Source organism: Sander vitreus, chromosome 7, assembly GCF_031162955.1.
Source record: "Sander vitreus isolate 19-12246 chromosome 7, sanVit1, whole genome shotgun sequence".
Lineage (NCBI taxonomy): Eukaryota > Metazoa > Chordata > Actinopteri > Perciformes > Percidae > Sander > Sander vitreus.
This window is the reverse complement of record NC_135861.1, coordinates 9,540,445-9,555,591: the sequence shown is the minus strand read 5'-3', so window position 1 is coordinate 9,555,591 and position 15,147 is coordinate 9,540,445. Positions and strand designations below refer to the sequence as shown.

Genomic DNA, 15,147 nt, shown 5'->3' with positions numbered 1-15,147 from the left:
TTATGCCCGTTAAGCTGATGAGAGACATTGGGCTAACACCGCTACTCCAAATATCAGTGGTGAAGTTTACGGGCAACATGCTGCTGATGTGCTTATTCACAGAGCAGCTTTGGAAATACGGTTTCTGTGATGTGGTGACGGCTGGGAATCTCTCGGCTCCAGTACACTGAGAAGACGTCGAAACCCAGTATTATTAACGACTAACAATGGCTGGTCGTCAAGTGCAATCATGCATTGGGCAAAAGCCTAGTTATTTTTTGACAGTCAATATTCTCCAAACGGCCGGCACTGCTCCTCTTCCGTTGCGTATACCTGCTTGGCAGAGAAGTTATTGTCACATTGCTATGAGGTGGTATCAGGTGTGGTAGTATCGGAGTAATTTTATGACAACAAGTACGAGTACATCGGACACGGCATCGGACCGATACGCCTATACTGGCAACGGTATCGGTGCATCCCTACTGACTATAACTCAGACTTTTTAGGTTTCAGAAATAATTTATTAAAAGTGAATCTTGGGACTTGCGTGGAGATAATAATTTACTATCTCTGGAGGGGTTTTACTTTTGCAAATGACCACATGAATTATTTTGAATTTGAAGCTCAAATTGAATCTACTCCAACCTTTTAGTGCTGTGGCTCAGATCAAAATCATAACCAGTCATTAGAATTTATCCCAAACAGCTGCTGAAACTGAGACCAACATGGCACAAGTGTGCAAGCGAGCTAGACAGACCTGAGGCAGTATGAATGTCCTGTCCATCTCCATGCAGTCTGTTGTGGCTATCCATACCCAATCTAGTCATGATTTTGCTGCTATGGAATTTGTTTTTCCATGAAGCCAAATCAGGTACAAATCTTACACAATAAGCATTTGGCGCAGGCGGTGGTTTGGCTTACACCAGGTGTATTTCAGACGGTTTTCTTTGTTATAATCTCGGCTCGGGTGGGAGTATTTAATTAACAGTGCTGAATCACAAGAGCTTCGGACCTCCACTGTTCGGGCTGTGGCAGACTATACTGTGTAAAAAAATAGACATAATTATTCTGTTTAAAATGGGACCTATAGAAACAATGTTTTAAAATCAACTGTTCACTAAAGCATATACCGTTTCTTTTTTTCCATCTTCTCTCTTCCCAAACTAATACAATAGTGCTTCATATAAATATCTTTTAGACTCTTTTGCAACACATTTCTTAAAACTATTTCAAAACATATTCAAATACATTTGTAGCATTTTTTTATCTTTCACATTTCTTTAAAAAAACAAAAAGAAACAATGTAGTTGAAGTCGATACAGGGTTAATATAGCGCTCTTTGTTTAGTCCATCAGTTGTTGAAACTTCCTTTAATCCAGGTTGTGGCACATAGTGGCATTATTGGCACATTGTTCAGAAATACAGTTCATCCTTCACCCACAGCAGCTCCTTGGGTTCATTTCTTTTCAAATGTCAAATGTTTTCCTTGAGACATCTGTGACGTCCACAGTCTTGTCCCACACATCCTGTAAATATACCTATATATAATCTATATCTAAATGACTGTACGTTTCTGGAACTATGGAGTGTCAGCGTTGTGGCTGCTCTGCTTGTGATCTCTAGAAAAATAAATATCTTCACCAGTGTCCAAAGAGTGATCACACTATTTTACAAAAAAGCTGTTTTGTGTGTTTCTTGTTTCCAACTGGATCCTGTGGAAAATAAAATCACCATTATCCCTCAGTAAGAGCCCAGCACAAAAACAAAACAATCACTGTTACACAGATAGATTTTTACTTCCTAATGTATTATATGTTAGGGCGAATTGGTATCCAACGCTGGCCTGAAAAACATGCAACCCAATGCCTTTCTCAAACCAGATGAAATGGCAATGCTGTATTAAAAAGCTGTACTGTAACATACACTTAACCCTGAGATAAGTGATACATTAGGTTTGCAGTATAATAATAAGGGATCGTTTAAGGCTGCAGCATAGGGGAAATGCTGTGTAGAGCTGAGCTGACTGAGACTGTGTCCAGACAACGGCGAGGCGCTGTCCTCTCACTACGCTACCTGCAGGCAATCTATTCCTTTTAAAATCTGGGTCAATAGCAGACGTTACACCTCCCCCCGGGCTTCCAGCAACACTGTGGGGCCAGAGCATGTGTTTAACTTTCACACATTGAATTTCAAATGCAGGCCATTCTGGCATATATTATCCATGCATAAAAATATGTCACAAGTCACACAAAAGTGTTCCTTCACTGCTGTTCAGAATGTTCCAAATAATATGCATTTCGGTGTTTGGATGAAAGTGGCAACATAAATATTAATGAAAGTATTTCAGATATGAGAAGTGAAATAATTAATTGTGAGCATATAGCTTATTAATACTGATATATACATAATTAGTTTCTTATCTCGACGAAATACGTCTGATACGGCACCAAACTGGATTTCTCCACCCTTTTTTTAATTACTGCGTAGAAGATGGAACGGAGCATAAACATGTCACAAATAACAAACATATGCCAAGTTTCCCTCTATTCCCAAAGTGGAGCAGCATCACCACGGGGATCGAGGTGGCTTTGGCTCAGATGATGATTTGCAAGAGGACAAAATGGCACAGTACCCACCAGAGCTTGAATTTGGGAAGTCTCTTTCACTGACAGGAAGTGAACAAGGCCTTCAGCTCGTCAACAAGAGATCTCAAACCATTTCTCTGACACAAAGGCCACAGGAATCAGTTGTCGTTCAGTGGGGGAAGGCCTGTAGGACAAAGATGACAATGTTATTACTGGATGGAAGGCAGTCTGATTTGTTACATATTTATATTACATCCAATCAGTACTATATTTATCGTCAATAGCTTTTAACTTAAATTATTTCTAAAGTGGCATTATTGCTGAGCAGGTGCGTTGATAGGTTTCCTCAGAACACAAACATTGTTTTCCAAAGACTTCATACGTTCTCTAAGACCTACTGTGCTAATCGATAAACCTTCAGTGCTGCTGTCAACGCTGTACTATTGGTCACAGACAAACACAACAGAGATAATCACGTACTGAGACCTCCACTTCTTGGTGGAGGTAAACATTCAAGATTAATCAGCACTGTTGTTGCTAAAAATGTCCTTAAAAAAATCCTTCCATGACTTTAAATAAACAAATCCAGACACTTTGTGGACTATTTACACCAGATGAATGATCCTCCCCTCACTGCCAGCATAATGAATCTGTCACAGACTTTGCTGGCCACTGCAGCAGATGAGTGTTACTGTTATCCACTCAGACGGTACACACTGTCAAAACTCAACCAAGCTTATTGTCGCACTACATATCAATGAAAGTTTAAGGTATAATGTGCCTAATTTCTATGTAAAACACACTTGCCTTGTCAGTTTATATCACAAAGAGTGACACATCTTCACCCACAGAGAGAAGCAATTTAAACTCAGAGTGAAATGCAAACATAATGACTTACCAGTGTTACACCTTTTGCCACCCTTTTGGTATAAAGCAGCACATTTTAGCTGGGTTGGTAAACATGTGCAGTTTACTGATTTCACATTACATGACTTCTGGGTATTGAAGTTCAGTTTTCAAAGTATATATTTATATACCTGTCTGCCATTTGAAATGCTGTCAGAAGGATCAGTTAGACTGTAACGACTTCACATCACGTTGCCCTACAGCTATAAATTGACTCATTACACAACAATGAAAACCACTGGTAGGTGCATATTTTTGTGTGCAGCTTGAGCGTGCAGAGGCACACCGCTCTGCCAGGTGTCGGGCATTTGGACGAGGAATTAAGCGATGGAAGACAGCATTAAAGGCAACCAATTTATGTGTGGCTTTGCTGAGAAACAAACCTCAGACTGAAGCTAATTGTGGTTGAGGGTGACAGCACAGAAACCCGAGCACTTCATGAAGAAAAAGTAAATTCACTACGATTGTTATTTCGATGTACTCTCTCTTGTCTGTGTGTCATCTTCTTCTTAATGCTATATAATTTCATGTGCAAGTTATTAGAACATTTATCCCCTCGTAAAACCATTATCATTCAGAAATAGACATTGATTTCTTAACCCAATTTGAATTGATTTGGCTTTGCCATTCAGCATGGGGTTTCATAATATTTTAGACTCTAATAACAGTAATGATAATAACTGTGGTGGACAGAGACATCGCTTTAGAAAAGCATAAAAGGGCTGTGGATTTCCATTGCTGGCTGACTGAACAAATGTTCCAGTGTGCATTCACCCTGTGCTATAAACAGCCCTGGGCCGGCGTACCTGTTTCCGTTGTAAGCAGTCTTGTAGACAGGCGTCTGCTGGATCATCTCATCAGTGTAGATGGGCACGGCAGTCCGAACGCACTCATGTGAGCACTGCAGGCTGTCATTGTAGGCAGTGAATATGTCCACCTTGCTGGGCACCCGGGCTGGGGTGAAGTCTGTCAGGTTTTGGCAGCTTTCTTCCTGCTGGTGGATCTTGCGCTGATGGCTATTGTGGCGGCCATTTCCCGACTGCGCACAGCTACAAAAACACGCACCAAAGACAAGAAACAAACATAAAATCATACCTTGTACCCTTCACATCATCTGCAAGGATTTCTGACTAAATGTGAGCTTCTACAGTTGGTGTCTTTATGAGTAAAAAAATAAAGGAATCTTTCCTACCAGTTTTTAAGGACGAGTGTTGTAATCAAGGCTGCGATAACCATAATGAGAGACACAGTGATTGTGATTATCTGGTGGACTGCCAAACCTGCAAAAAGAAAATAAATACAAGAGAATTTGACATCTATGGAGGAAATGGTTTCACTCCCATTGCCCACAGCAAAGAGCCATGCACTTCACTTCTCTTTTGTTTTCTGTACTGTACAAACCCGCTGCACCCTACAGAGTATCAAGGGCAGCTCACTTGAAAAGCAGAGGATGACAACCCAGAACAATTTTGCTCTTCAGTAAGTATTGATGACTCTGTCATCCACTGTTATTCATAATTAAAGAGTAACATACATTATTCCATCACAGTACAGCAAACTGTAATGGATAACCAAGTTGAAGTTTTCTCTAAGTATTTATAAAACATATAATTCTTATTCTTATTTTTCAAACCAAATGAACCCTTCAACAGAAGACCCACATTCAAAGAGCTGGAATGCTTTTTTCTAACCTTTTTACCACCATATCTCCGTAGATTTTGCCCTCAGGCTTTTTATTTAAACATTATGTGAGAGCAAATTGTTTGATATGCTATATCAAATAAAATATTTGATCAAAAGGTTGTCCTGACAGGTAGTCTGAGTGCTTTGAAAAGGGAGAATGCAGGGTAGAGGAATGAGAAAACACACATAATGTACATAAGCATTAAAGCTGGTTTAGAGTAATAGAGGAGGTGTTCATGCTATTCTCAAGAGCTTCAGCCGCAAATGTAGGACACTGTTAGTGTTTATTATAAATTGAATTTAAAATGGTTTTAATACCAAAAAAAAGAAAAACAAATTTGCCCAAAACCAGAATATGGACAATTACACAATCAGAAATATTTTTTTTGTGAATCAAACTTAATATGTGACCAACTTGAAGTGCAAAATTGTTAATAAGAACATAAATGCAACAGCACTGCTTTCACAACTCACATCTTGTCAAACTACACAATTCACAGAATTTATATATTGTTTTACAATTTTGGGTTGGGTAAGGATTACAATTTTCCAATGTGTCAACTTAATTTTAAAGAAAATCAAACTAATACTTCACACTTCAGAAACAGTGTTTTGAAAGTTCTTAAGACATTACATGAAAAATGATATATATTCTTTTCCTTTTCAGGCTACTTAAAGCTGGATTATTCTTTTTTTTCCCGATTTGGGCAAACAGAAAAAACAAAAAAAATAATATGTGACAAGTATTATCACTTTAATGTCAAATGTCATGCTAAATGTGTTAGATTGGAGTTGCCTCACATGTTCAGCAACAGAGAGATATTTTATTTGGAGTATTATCTCTAGGTCTCTGGTTTTGGACTGAACCTAATATTCACTCTCTTTTTGGCTCTGTTGAAAAATATCTGACTTTTTAGCTGCTAAATGCTCCCCTATATGTTCACCCCCTCTAGATATTAACTTTGTCTGTCTGTTGTTTGGTGCTGGGCAGGTAGCACACAGGAGTTTGAAAACCAAAACAATGAGCTAAAAGAGGCTAAAATGCTAGGTAGAACTGTTTCCGACTGATAGAGTGGAGATAATTCTCTGAGTTTCTCACTACCAGAAACCCTTTTAAAATTACACATTGTCATTTGATCCATTATGAATATAAAAATATTGACTAGTGCTGCTTTAAAGAACTACAGATGCCCTGCTACATCCTAGGAAAGCTAATTGATTTCAATATTTCTGTGGTAATGTTATGCTCTGTGCTAAGAGATAATATTTGACAGAGGGAACTCCAGCCAGAACTTATCCACAGGTCACAAGCTTTCTTCTCTTCGAAAGCATACTGACCAACTGTTCATATTTATAATGCACGGGCTGTTTAAGATCTGCACTTGTCTGACCCATTATAGAAAATCATTATTGGACACATTAAAACCCAATTACAGTGCCATCACATGGACAGCGGAGACACTGGTTGAGAAAAGTACAACTTGTGTAAGTATTGGTGACTTCCACTGATTTGAGAAGGATTATAAACCCAGCAACCTCTGCATAATAGTCAAACTAAAGCAATGAACACCACTTCATCATAATTCGTAACACATTTGTGACAGGTACCTGGTTTACAGCCTTGATTCGCTAAGCTGTTCGGACACTGCCAAGCCATAAAATTATGACTATTCTTTAAATGAGCAACTATGCAGCCTTTTGTGTCTTAACCAGCTTGCAGATACATATACCAAAGGTTCTCTGCTTGCTCCCTTTGTTCTGTATGACTAAAGTACAAATGCATTGTTCTTATTTAAATTCTTAAGACTCCTGTGTGTTCTGATCTCTCCCTTTTGCCAGAGGACAGTAATCCACAAACAAAACTGTGCGGTACATGTCTGAAGTGAGGATTAGTGTGAGCCTATTCAACTCTACTGTATGGTTTGTGTGCTGTGTACTTGTGTGGGTGAGTGATAGAGCATAAGAGCGACTAGGACACAATGACACACTGCAGCAGGTGACATGTGGCGGGTGGGGGGGGGGAAGAAAAAAAAAAGAAAAGCCGTCATGATGAAAATGCCCATGTGGGCCTTATACATCTCACCTCTCCATCAGCCAGCTGCCTAACTGCTGATCCAAGCCAATTTGTCTTCGGGAAGGCTCAAAAGGAAGTGCTGCTCGGTCATTTTGGAAAAGCACACAGTCCGTCCTCTGCCTGCCTACTGCCGGACAGCCTCCTCTTGGATAATAAACTTCTGCGGGCAGGGCCGTGCAAAAGGCGGGCCAGGTCAACCTTGGATTAATGATATCTCCGGCTGGCTTAGGAAAGCCTTACTTTCCCAGCGCAATCAGAGTCCTTGCCATGGCAAAGGCACATTATCTGTCAAGTCGTTTGCATTTCCCTCATCTCACCTCTCTATCCTCCCTCGTCTCCCTCTCTGCCTGTCTCCGGCTGACGTCAAAGCTCTTAAGTTGAAAGTGTTTGGTTATAAATTAACATCTGTCCAAGTTCAGGCATTATACAGCTTGCCCCTGACCTTGATCAATAACTGGGGCCTCTACCGAGAATTGTTTCATTTTACATTGATGTCAGAGTGAAAGGGAGCACTTCCAAGTCAGGAAATTCAAATTAAATACTGCACTTGGTGAATTTGTCCCGAAAACCACAACTGATTAAATCACATTATGGCATTGCATTAGGCTGTGCTCTCTCCCTACCTCTAATGGACACTCCTCTGTCCATGCAAGGGAAACTTCTCAGTATAATACAAACAGTCAAAAAGTGCATGCAACCATCGATTGGTAAATGGGTTGTCAGTGAACACAACACACGCATGTTTAGCAGCCCCAGCCAGTCTGTGATGTTATAGCAGAGGAATCCAATTGGCTCAGTTGGTGAGCACGAGCATGATGCGTGTAGTTTGCTGATGGTATGTTACATGTTTTCAGGGTATTTGAGTCCAAATAGTTCATTAAGAGTAACTTCAGGCTGCCATTTGAAGACTAAAATATGTATACTTTCCTAGTACAGCTCTTTAATGAAACAAATGAACCCAAGAACGTGAGGTCCAGCATCCCAAACACCAACATTAACACCATTATACCCTAATTTTCAGGACAGTGCATTTAACGGCGCAGGGGAAATATAGCAGATAATGACATGGGTGACAAATCTGAGTGCATAGGCCAGTTCTATTTTCATCCAGGACTGCCAGTTAGAGAGATGGAAATTTGGCCTTGCTATCTAAAAGCTATCAGTGTGTCCTGGCTGTCCGGTTTAAATGTCACCTTTGGCAGTCACCTTGCTTTAGAGAGACCCGGTTAGGTTTTGTTTGGTCAAATCACTGCCAAACAATGGCCGTGTTCTGACCTGGTTTTATCATCCATCGTGAGTAATCTCATCACAAGTGGACAGCTCTAGGTACGGGTGTTTCCACCTGGCAGTAGAATGTGTCTCCAAATGCGTCCTGAGTGACCACTTGTGATTGGATCTCACTTCCCTGCTCTATATGCTAATAAACACGTAAATTTTTTCCGCTTGCATAGGCCGGTTGTGTGTGTTTATAAATGTCAGTTGTTAATCTCACAAAAATCAAGTGAAAAAAGGAAAAAGCACTGCCCACAGTCTGTCTGTGTGCCGACCATAGACTGTAGCCTATACAAAAGGGTGCCGAAATAAGGAGGTCTACCAACGGCGCCGGGACCTGTGCAAGAGAGAAAGACATTTTTAAAAGTCTCTGTGTTCAGCTCTTAGAATGTTTGTAGCTTCTATCTGCATCTCTGTGGTTTGAAGTTTAGTTTATATTAGAACTGCTTTATTTTACATTTCATATTTGCTTGTGGGATTACTGACGATTAAGACCCAACATTTCCTGATTTTTCCGCTTCATAACGTAAGCATTTAAATACCAAAATAACAGGGGACTTTTATTGTGAATAACTTATAGGAAATGAAACCATTTCACAGCCGCTACATTGACCACTCATGCACCGTCTTACTTTAGACAGCGCTGTGTAGCTCTGGCAATACAAAACTAATAATTAACCGAAGGAGACAACATAGGATCAGGATTGTTTGTAGTAATAGCCTACATCACATTCTGAGATGTTTTATGAAACTAAAAATAACGTTATTGCATACTGGCAGCTGCCTTTTCGAAGCAATCGCACTGCACAGAGCTCCGACAACCAAGACCAGGCAGCAAAGGAACAAGAAGACCGACACATTACCGACAGTATGATAATAACATCCAAAACACACGATTAACTCAGTGGTTTCTGTGACACGAGAAATAACTTTGATTGAGTAGCCTATGTAGTTCCGCTCACAGCTGAGTGGGCGGTCTTTAATGTGGACACAGGACATATTCCCGTTCTCACTGCTATTAGAATGTGGACACATGCGGCTCAAACCACCTCCAAATGTAGTTTTTGAGAGTGAATCTCAGGTGGAAACAGAGTGAGTGAGAGGCTGAAAGGGAGATCGATAGAGAGAGAAAGGGACAGAAAAAAGGGGGGGACAAAGAGGACAGCTAGCTTGTGACCTCTCTGGAGGCAGGAGTTGAGCCCCCATCGATGTTCCCAGCAAGAAATAAATGAGATTTTGTTTGCCTTCATGGCCATGACACTTTGATGAACATATCAAAGAAAAGCATGGTGTTAAAATGAAATCTCTCCTTGCTACCTACTTTTAATAAAAGAACCCCATCTTAGACACAAATACTCAGTGTGGGGTCAGTAGGATTGGTCATCGAGAACCGATTCCAGTAGAATCGTTTCTTTATTGGAATCGCTTGGAATCGTTTAGAGGATTTGGTTTCAAATTCGATCATCGCTTCCCAATTTAGCAAGTTTTGGTTTCCGTAGCGGCCAGGTGCTTGTTGTGTTGCAGCCTTAGAGCACAGTAAGCAGCGCTCTAGTGTGGCTTTATTTTAAATTGAAAAAGCCCTGTAAAACTGCAAACCACCATTGACTCAAAATAAAACTTTCCTCTTATTTGTGAAAATAAGCATGTGACCTGTTTCAACTCCACCCCTCAAAGAATCGGAATCGAGAATCGATAAGAACTGGAATCGAAAGGAAGAATCGGAATTGGAATCAGAATTGTTAAAATCCAAATGATGCCCAACCCTAGGGGTCAGTAATGGAGCCAAGCAGATAATGTCTGGTTTGTAGCACCTTTCAAAACTCCTCATATATGTTTTGCTTTTACCATTGTCACATCACATTCTCTCGGTATGTTTAGCCTGAGTGCATTAAAGCTGTGGTAGGCCCTTTATTGTTGGTTTTGGTTGGCAATAATTCCATAACAATCTTTCAGCATATTCAAGTGGTCTTTTAGAAAACTAGACTTCTGCACAGCCTCTCGCCTCTGTTTTCAGGCTTCAGAAAATCTAGACGTCACGGGAGACAGGTCATTAGAGAGAGAAAGCGTTTCTATTGGCTGTTCTGCGCATGCCACAATGAGGGAAGAGGGAGAACTGCAGGAAGAGGTTTCACTCTACTTCACATTCTAGCATTTATTTTGCATTTTACCCACTGCAGCTTGAAAGTGCATTAATCATAGGTGATACAATGCTTGCCTCAGTACAGTTTAAAATAGTCGCTCATAGTAAAAACCCAAGAGAATCCAAACCAGACTCTGCAGCTCTACAGAGCTTTTCAGCTAATCATTTTGGTTTTAAGACCCTCAACCTTAATGTACGTATGGTTCAGTTTCACTCTCATCAACCATGTTTCCAGACACACTGGGCAGCTGTTTTTAGTGAAACAGCTCAGATAAACCCACTGTGTGCTACCTGGCGACGAGCGTCAAACAGTAGACGAAGTTAGCGACTAGCAACTAAAGAGCCATATATTTCCCTCAGGAACTTGGTGGACACCAAAACAGAGCTAAAATGAGAGTGAATATTGGACTTAGAGTCTGCTAGATGTGTAAAACCATTTTGAACACTTTTGCCATAACAACGTCTTAAGGTGATAAAAGGTGATAAAATGCCATTGTTGTGTTTAAAGCTTGTTCTGCTGCCCCCAAGTGCCAACAAATGTATTAATGCTGCTTTAAGCTCTTATAGCTCTCATCAGAGAAATGTAAACACATAAAGCTGTGTTTATTTAAAGCTTAACACATTTCTTGAGTTGTGAAGTGGTAAATAGTGTTTATGAAATACCTTACACTGTTGCTGTATTTATCTTGAAGCCTGGTCCTAAACAAAGGTGTAATTAGCTATATGGAAGCATCAACATCAAACTGAAAAAAGTATTAGTAGCTGCTTTACTGAAACAAGATGAGGAACACATATTCCTGAAACCTGAAAGGTCAGCAATGGCTGTAGCTCTTATTTCTACACAGAATACTTGAAGGGCCCTGTAAAATCAGTTTGCAATTTTTTTTTTTTTTTAAATGACTAAGAGATGGACAGAGTGATTATCAATATAATGTACTTGTAGACATACTGCATGTTCCATGTTAAAATAATAAATGAGTACATGTTGTTACAGCTAGTCATGCCTCAGTGTGCAACCATCTTTATGGCGGTTTTCGACCTTGCTGAACTCCTGACTTGTCTCTCTGCAATTTACATGGTGGATTAAGTGACAACATCTAAACCACAGGCAGTTTGTCCTCTGAGTAACAATGCCATAACAAGGCGCTACTGGACAAACGATGCGGAAAAGAGAATTTAATCACTATGCATGTATGTATGAGTTATTGTGAGTCTTTAGTTGTGTGTGTGTGTGTGTGTGTGTGTGTGTGTGTGTGTGTGTGCGTGTGTGTGTGTGTACGCTGGACCGTCTGTATGTAGCAGTAAGCCCTATCAGGCATCCATTGCAAAGAGCCATTTAGGGCTAATGGTGCCTACACCCACACAGTGTTGGCTTAAAAGCTCCTGAAAAATGTGGGAAAGACCCCTTATTTGCTCACAGAGCAGCAGCTTACAGAGGTTGAGCCATCTCACTCCTACACACCACAAAGCACATTTGTACAGGCATATTCAATACACGCTGATAAGCTACACGACCCTTCTGAGATCTCTCTTACAACCAGGCACCTGAGCAGAACAGGTTGGGGGAAGACTCCCGTCAAAGGCAGCATGCTGATAGTTAGAAATTGCCAATTAATGTTGGTGTCAAAGTGTCAATCTAGGCTGATTTCCACTGAGTCACCAAGCAATCTAAAACACTTATTGAAGAAGACGGTGCTGAGAGAGGGAGAGAGAAGAGAAGGACAGAGAGAAAGAAGAGGGGAAAGTTGAACAGGGCGAGATCAGAAACAATTACGCCTACATGCCTTTCCTCTCAGTGTCAAAGGCATCACTGCATAAGGCCGGTTACACACTGGAAGCCCGGTGTCCGTTTATATTTTGGCTCCTATGTTAACAGGTTAGAGCGCGTAGAGGTTAGAAAATGCATGCATGCTAGAAATAGGACCGACGCCATTTTTCACGCGACACGCAAGCGTGTTCCAGGATAAATAGAATAGGAAAAGATGTTTATATGTCATTTTGACACTAATACATATTAATAAATGATATGTTGATGTTTGAAAGTATCTAGGTTTTGATATAAATGCAGATATAAATGTAATTAAAAAAAAAAAGATTTTCTAATATTGCACCTGTCAATACAGAACTAAATATTCTGTAGCCTATTTTGCCGTCAATACTGCTGACGTTGTCTTTGTTGTAATCAAATCAGTCTATATTTATGTTTAACATGGTATTTCATTTTATCAATGGGAAACATACATGTGTACAGACAAGGCTAGCAGCAGCAGCGCCGTGTCAGACACGTTTCTGGTGTGTAAAGACATAGAAAACCGCAGGCAGTGTGTAGCCGGCCTAATTCAGTCAGGCTGGATGGCAAATGCTAGAATGGCCAAAAAAACGGGTTGCCGAGTATATTGATAGCATCCCTTACAGGAGGATACACTTGTCTTGTGTGGCCAAATGTATTTTGAACAGTGGATAACATACAGTAGCTCATCCTGTTGAGAACAGAATAAATTAAAATGAGTGCAATTTCCAGGTGGGTGTAATATGAAATTGATACTAAGGCAGCTTCAATCAACCATCCTGAAATCTGTGTACTGTCAGTTCAAAGACAGGAGGTATTTTTCTACCAACAAAGCTTAACTGAATTGTTTCGCAGGTGATTGGAGAGGAAAACATACCATGCACCTGCACTGTTTTGGCTTTGAGTCCAATTCTATCATCCTCTCTCTCTTTCCAGTAAAACAACACCATGTCAGTTTTCAACAAAGCTGAAAATCTCTCAAAAGCTAAAATAAATAAACTCAAATAGGTTTAAAAAAAAAACGGTCATATTAAAATTCTGCCCCATCCCTACTGATTGACGGAAACAATTTCCTCCATCCAAAAAAGTGTCTCAGTCAACATCTGCACTCCTCTTCCTTCAGGCAGATGTGTCAAGCCATGAAGAAAGAGCTGAGCAGCGGGGAAACCGAAAGTGAAACAGCATCTGCTCAGTCTGGCCCCTTCATCTCCTCTTGGCTCAGTTTTCTGTAAATCAGTCAAAGGGGGGTTTGACTCTGCACGCCTGTCACCAGGCATGAGCATTTAAGCCCAGATTTAACGCTCGAGAAAAGGAGATTCATTTTTACCCACTTTATTGAGAGTCAATACAGAAAGTAATGGCAAATTTATTGGATTGCCATGGTAACCGTTGGGAGAAGAGGATTTTCTCTGTCTCTCTGTGTGTCTCTCACTGTTGAGGAGGATGTATTGTACACCTCCACAGATCTACCACAGGTCAAAATCATGTATTTAAATGTTCACTGAGCTTGCTTCTTTAAAAATAGATTCCTGGGACACTTTACATACATTTTACATCTGCTCACTTTGCTCTACAGTGGATGTAAACTTACTTATTTACTCCATTTAACCCTTCATCACCTCACAAACTTGATAATGTGATGTGAATTGTTACCAGATGGATATATTCATTTTAAATACATGCTGGCTTTTTTTTTATTACTTTAAACATCCACTGAATGTGTCTGTTTTACGTGCACAGGACCAAACTGTAAGGGACACGTTGTTTACGCCACACAAGCCTGTAACATTTAACCTTGCGACTACCAGACCTCTAACAAGAGCTATGTTATCAGTTGTGGCTTTACTGACTGCAGTTTTAATCATCTCATATTCATAATGGAGCTGACAGCTCCATCTGTGCAGAGTAGAGGGGGGGTCACAGTTACTAGCAGCACAATCACCGGGAACAATCAGTGAGCATCTGGAGGCACCACAGCTATACCCACCACCACCTCCTCCTCCTTCTCCTCCCACCTCCTGTATGATGGCCAGATAGCTGTGAGAGCAGGATCAACAGGAGGCATCCACTAAGCGCTACAGCATCCAGACAAACTCCTATCCAAAGTGACTGAGATATGCACTAGATTTATTCTGATGCTGAGAATGCACACTGGTGACACATTGTCTCAACACAGGACATTACACATAACATTTAAGTTATTAACCACCAAGGCTGGATTGTCAATTGCTACTTACTACTATGACCAGGGCCTGCTGTGTTATTACCTCCGCCAAGAAGATTGTTTTTCAGTTCAGTTTGATTGTTTGTCAGCAGCATTATGGAAACTACTGGCCAAATTTTAATGGAACTTGGTGGAGTTTCCCCAAAATTTCCACTCCTTGGACAATAAACTGTACTGCATTTTTGCCCACTTTTGTTCCTCTATGTACAGTTGATGGATGGCGCACATCTGCACTTGCTAAACAGCCAATAGGAACGCACTCTCTCTGAAATGACCTGTGATTGGCCAAAGTCCTCCATCACGACTCGATTTTCTAAAGACTGAAAACAAAGCCAAGGAGGAGTTGCAGAAGTGTATTTCTTTTTTCAGACAACATGAATTTCAATATACTGGGAGATTATTTTTGAATTTTTGCCCAATGACATGGCATGGCCTTGGCGGAGGTCTGCGGCCTCCGAGTGCCCTTCTCGTTTAAACATGGTACAGTGCCTGATT

At 40.5% G+C, this 15,147-nt stretch overlaps 1 protein-coding gene across 1 annotated transcript in view; it reads right to left on the bottom strand.

Moving 5' to 3' along the window:
* Positions 1 to 2,675: 2,675 nt before the first annotated feature.
* Positions 2,676 to 15,147, bottom strand: part of ajap1 (adherens junctions associated protein 1) — a 29,119-nt gene continuing 16,647 nt past the window's right edge. The window contains exons 3-5 of the mRNA XM_078253847.1: positions 4,663 to 4,750; positions 4,277 to 4,519; positions 2,676 to 2,748 (exon numbers count right to left, since the gene is read on the bottom strand). Coding sequence (XP_078109973.1) covers positions 2,676 to 2,748; positions 4,277 to 4,519; positions 4,663 to 4,750 — 404 coding nt within the window. The remainder of the gene's footprint in view (positions 2,749 to 4,276; positions 4,520 to 4,662; positions 4,751 to 15,147) is intronic.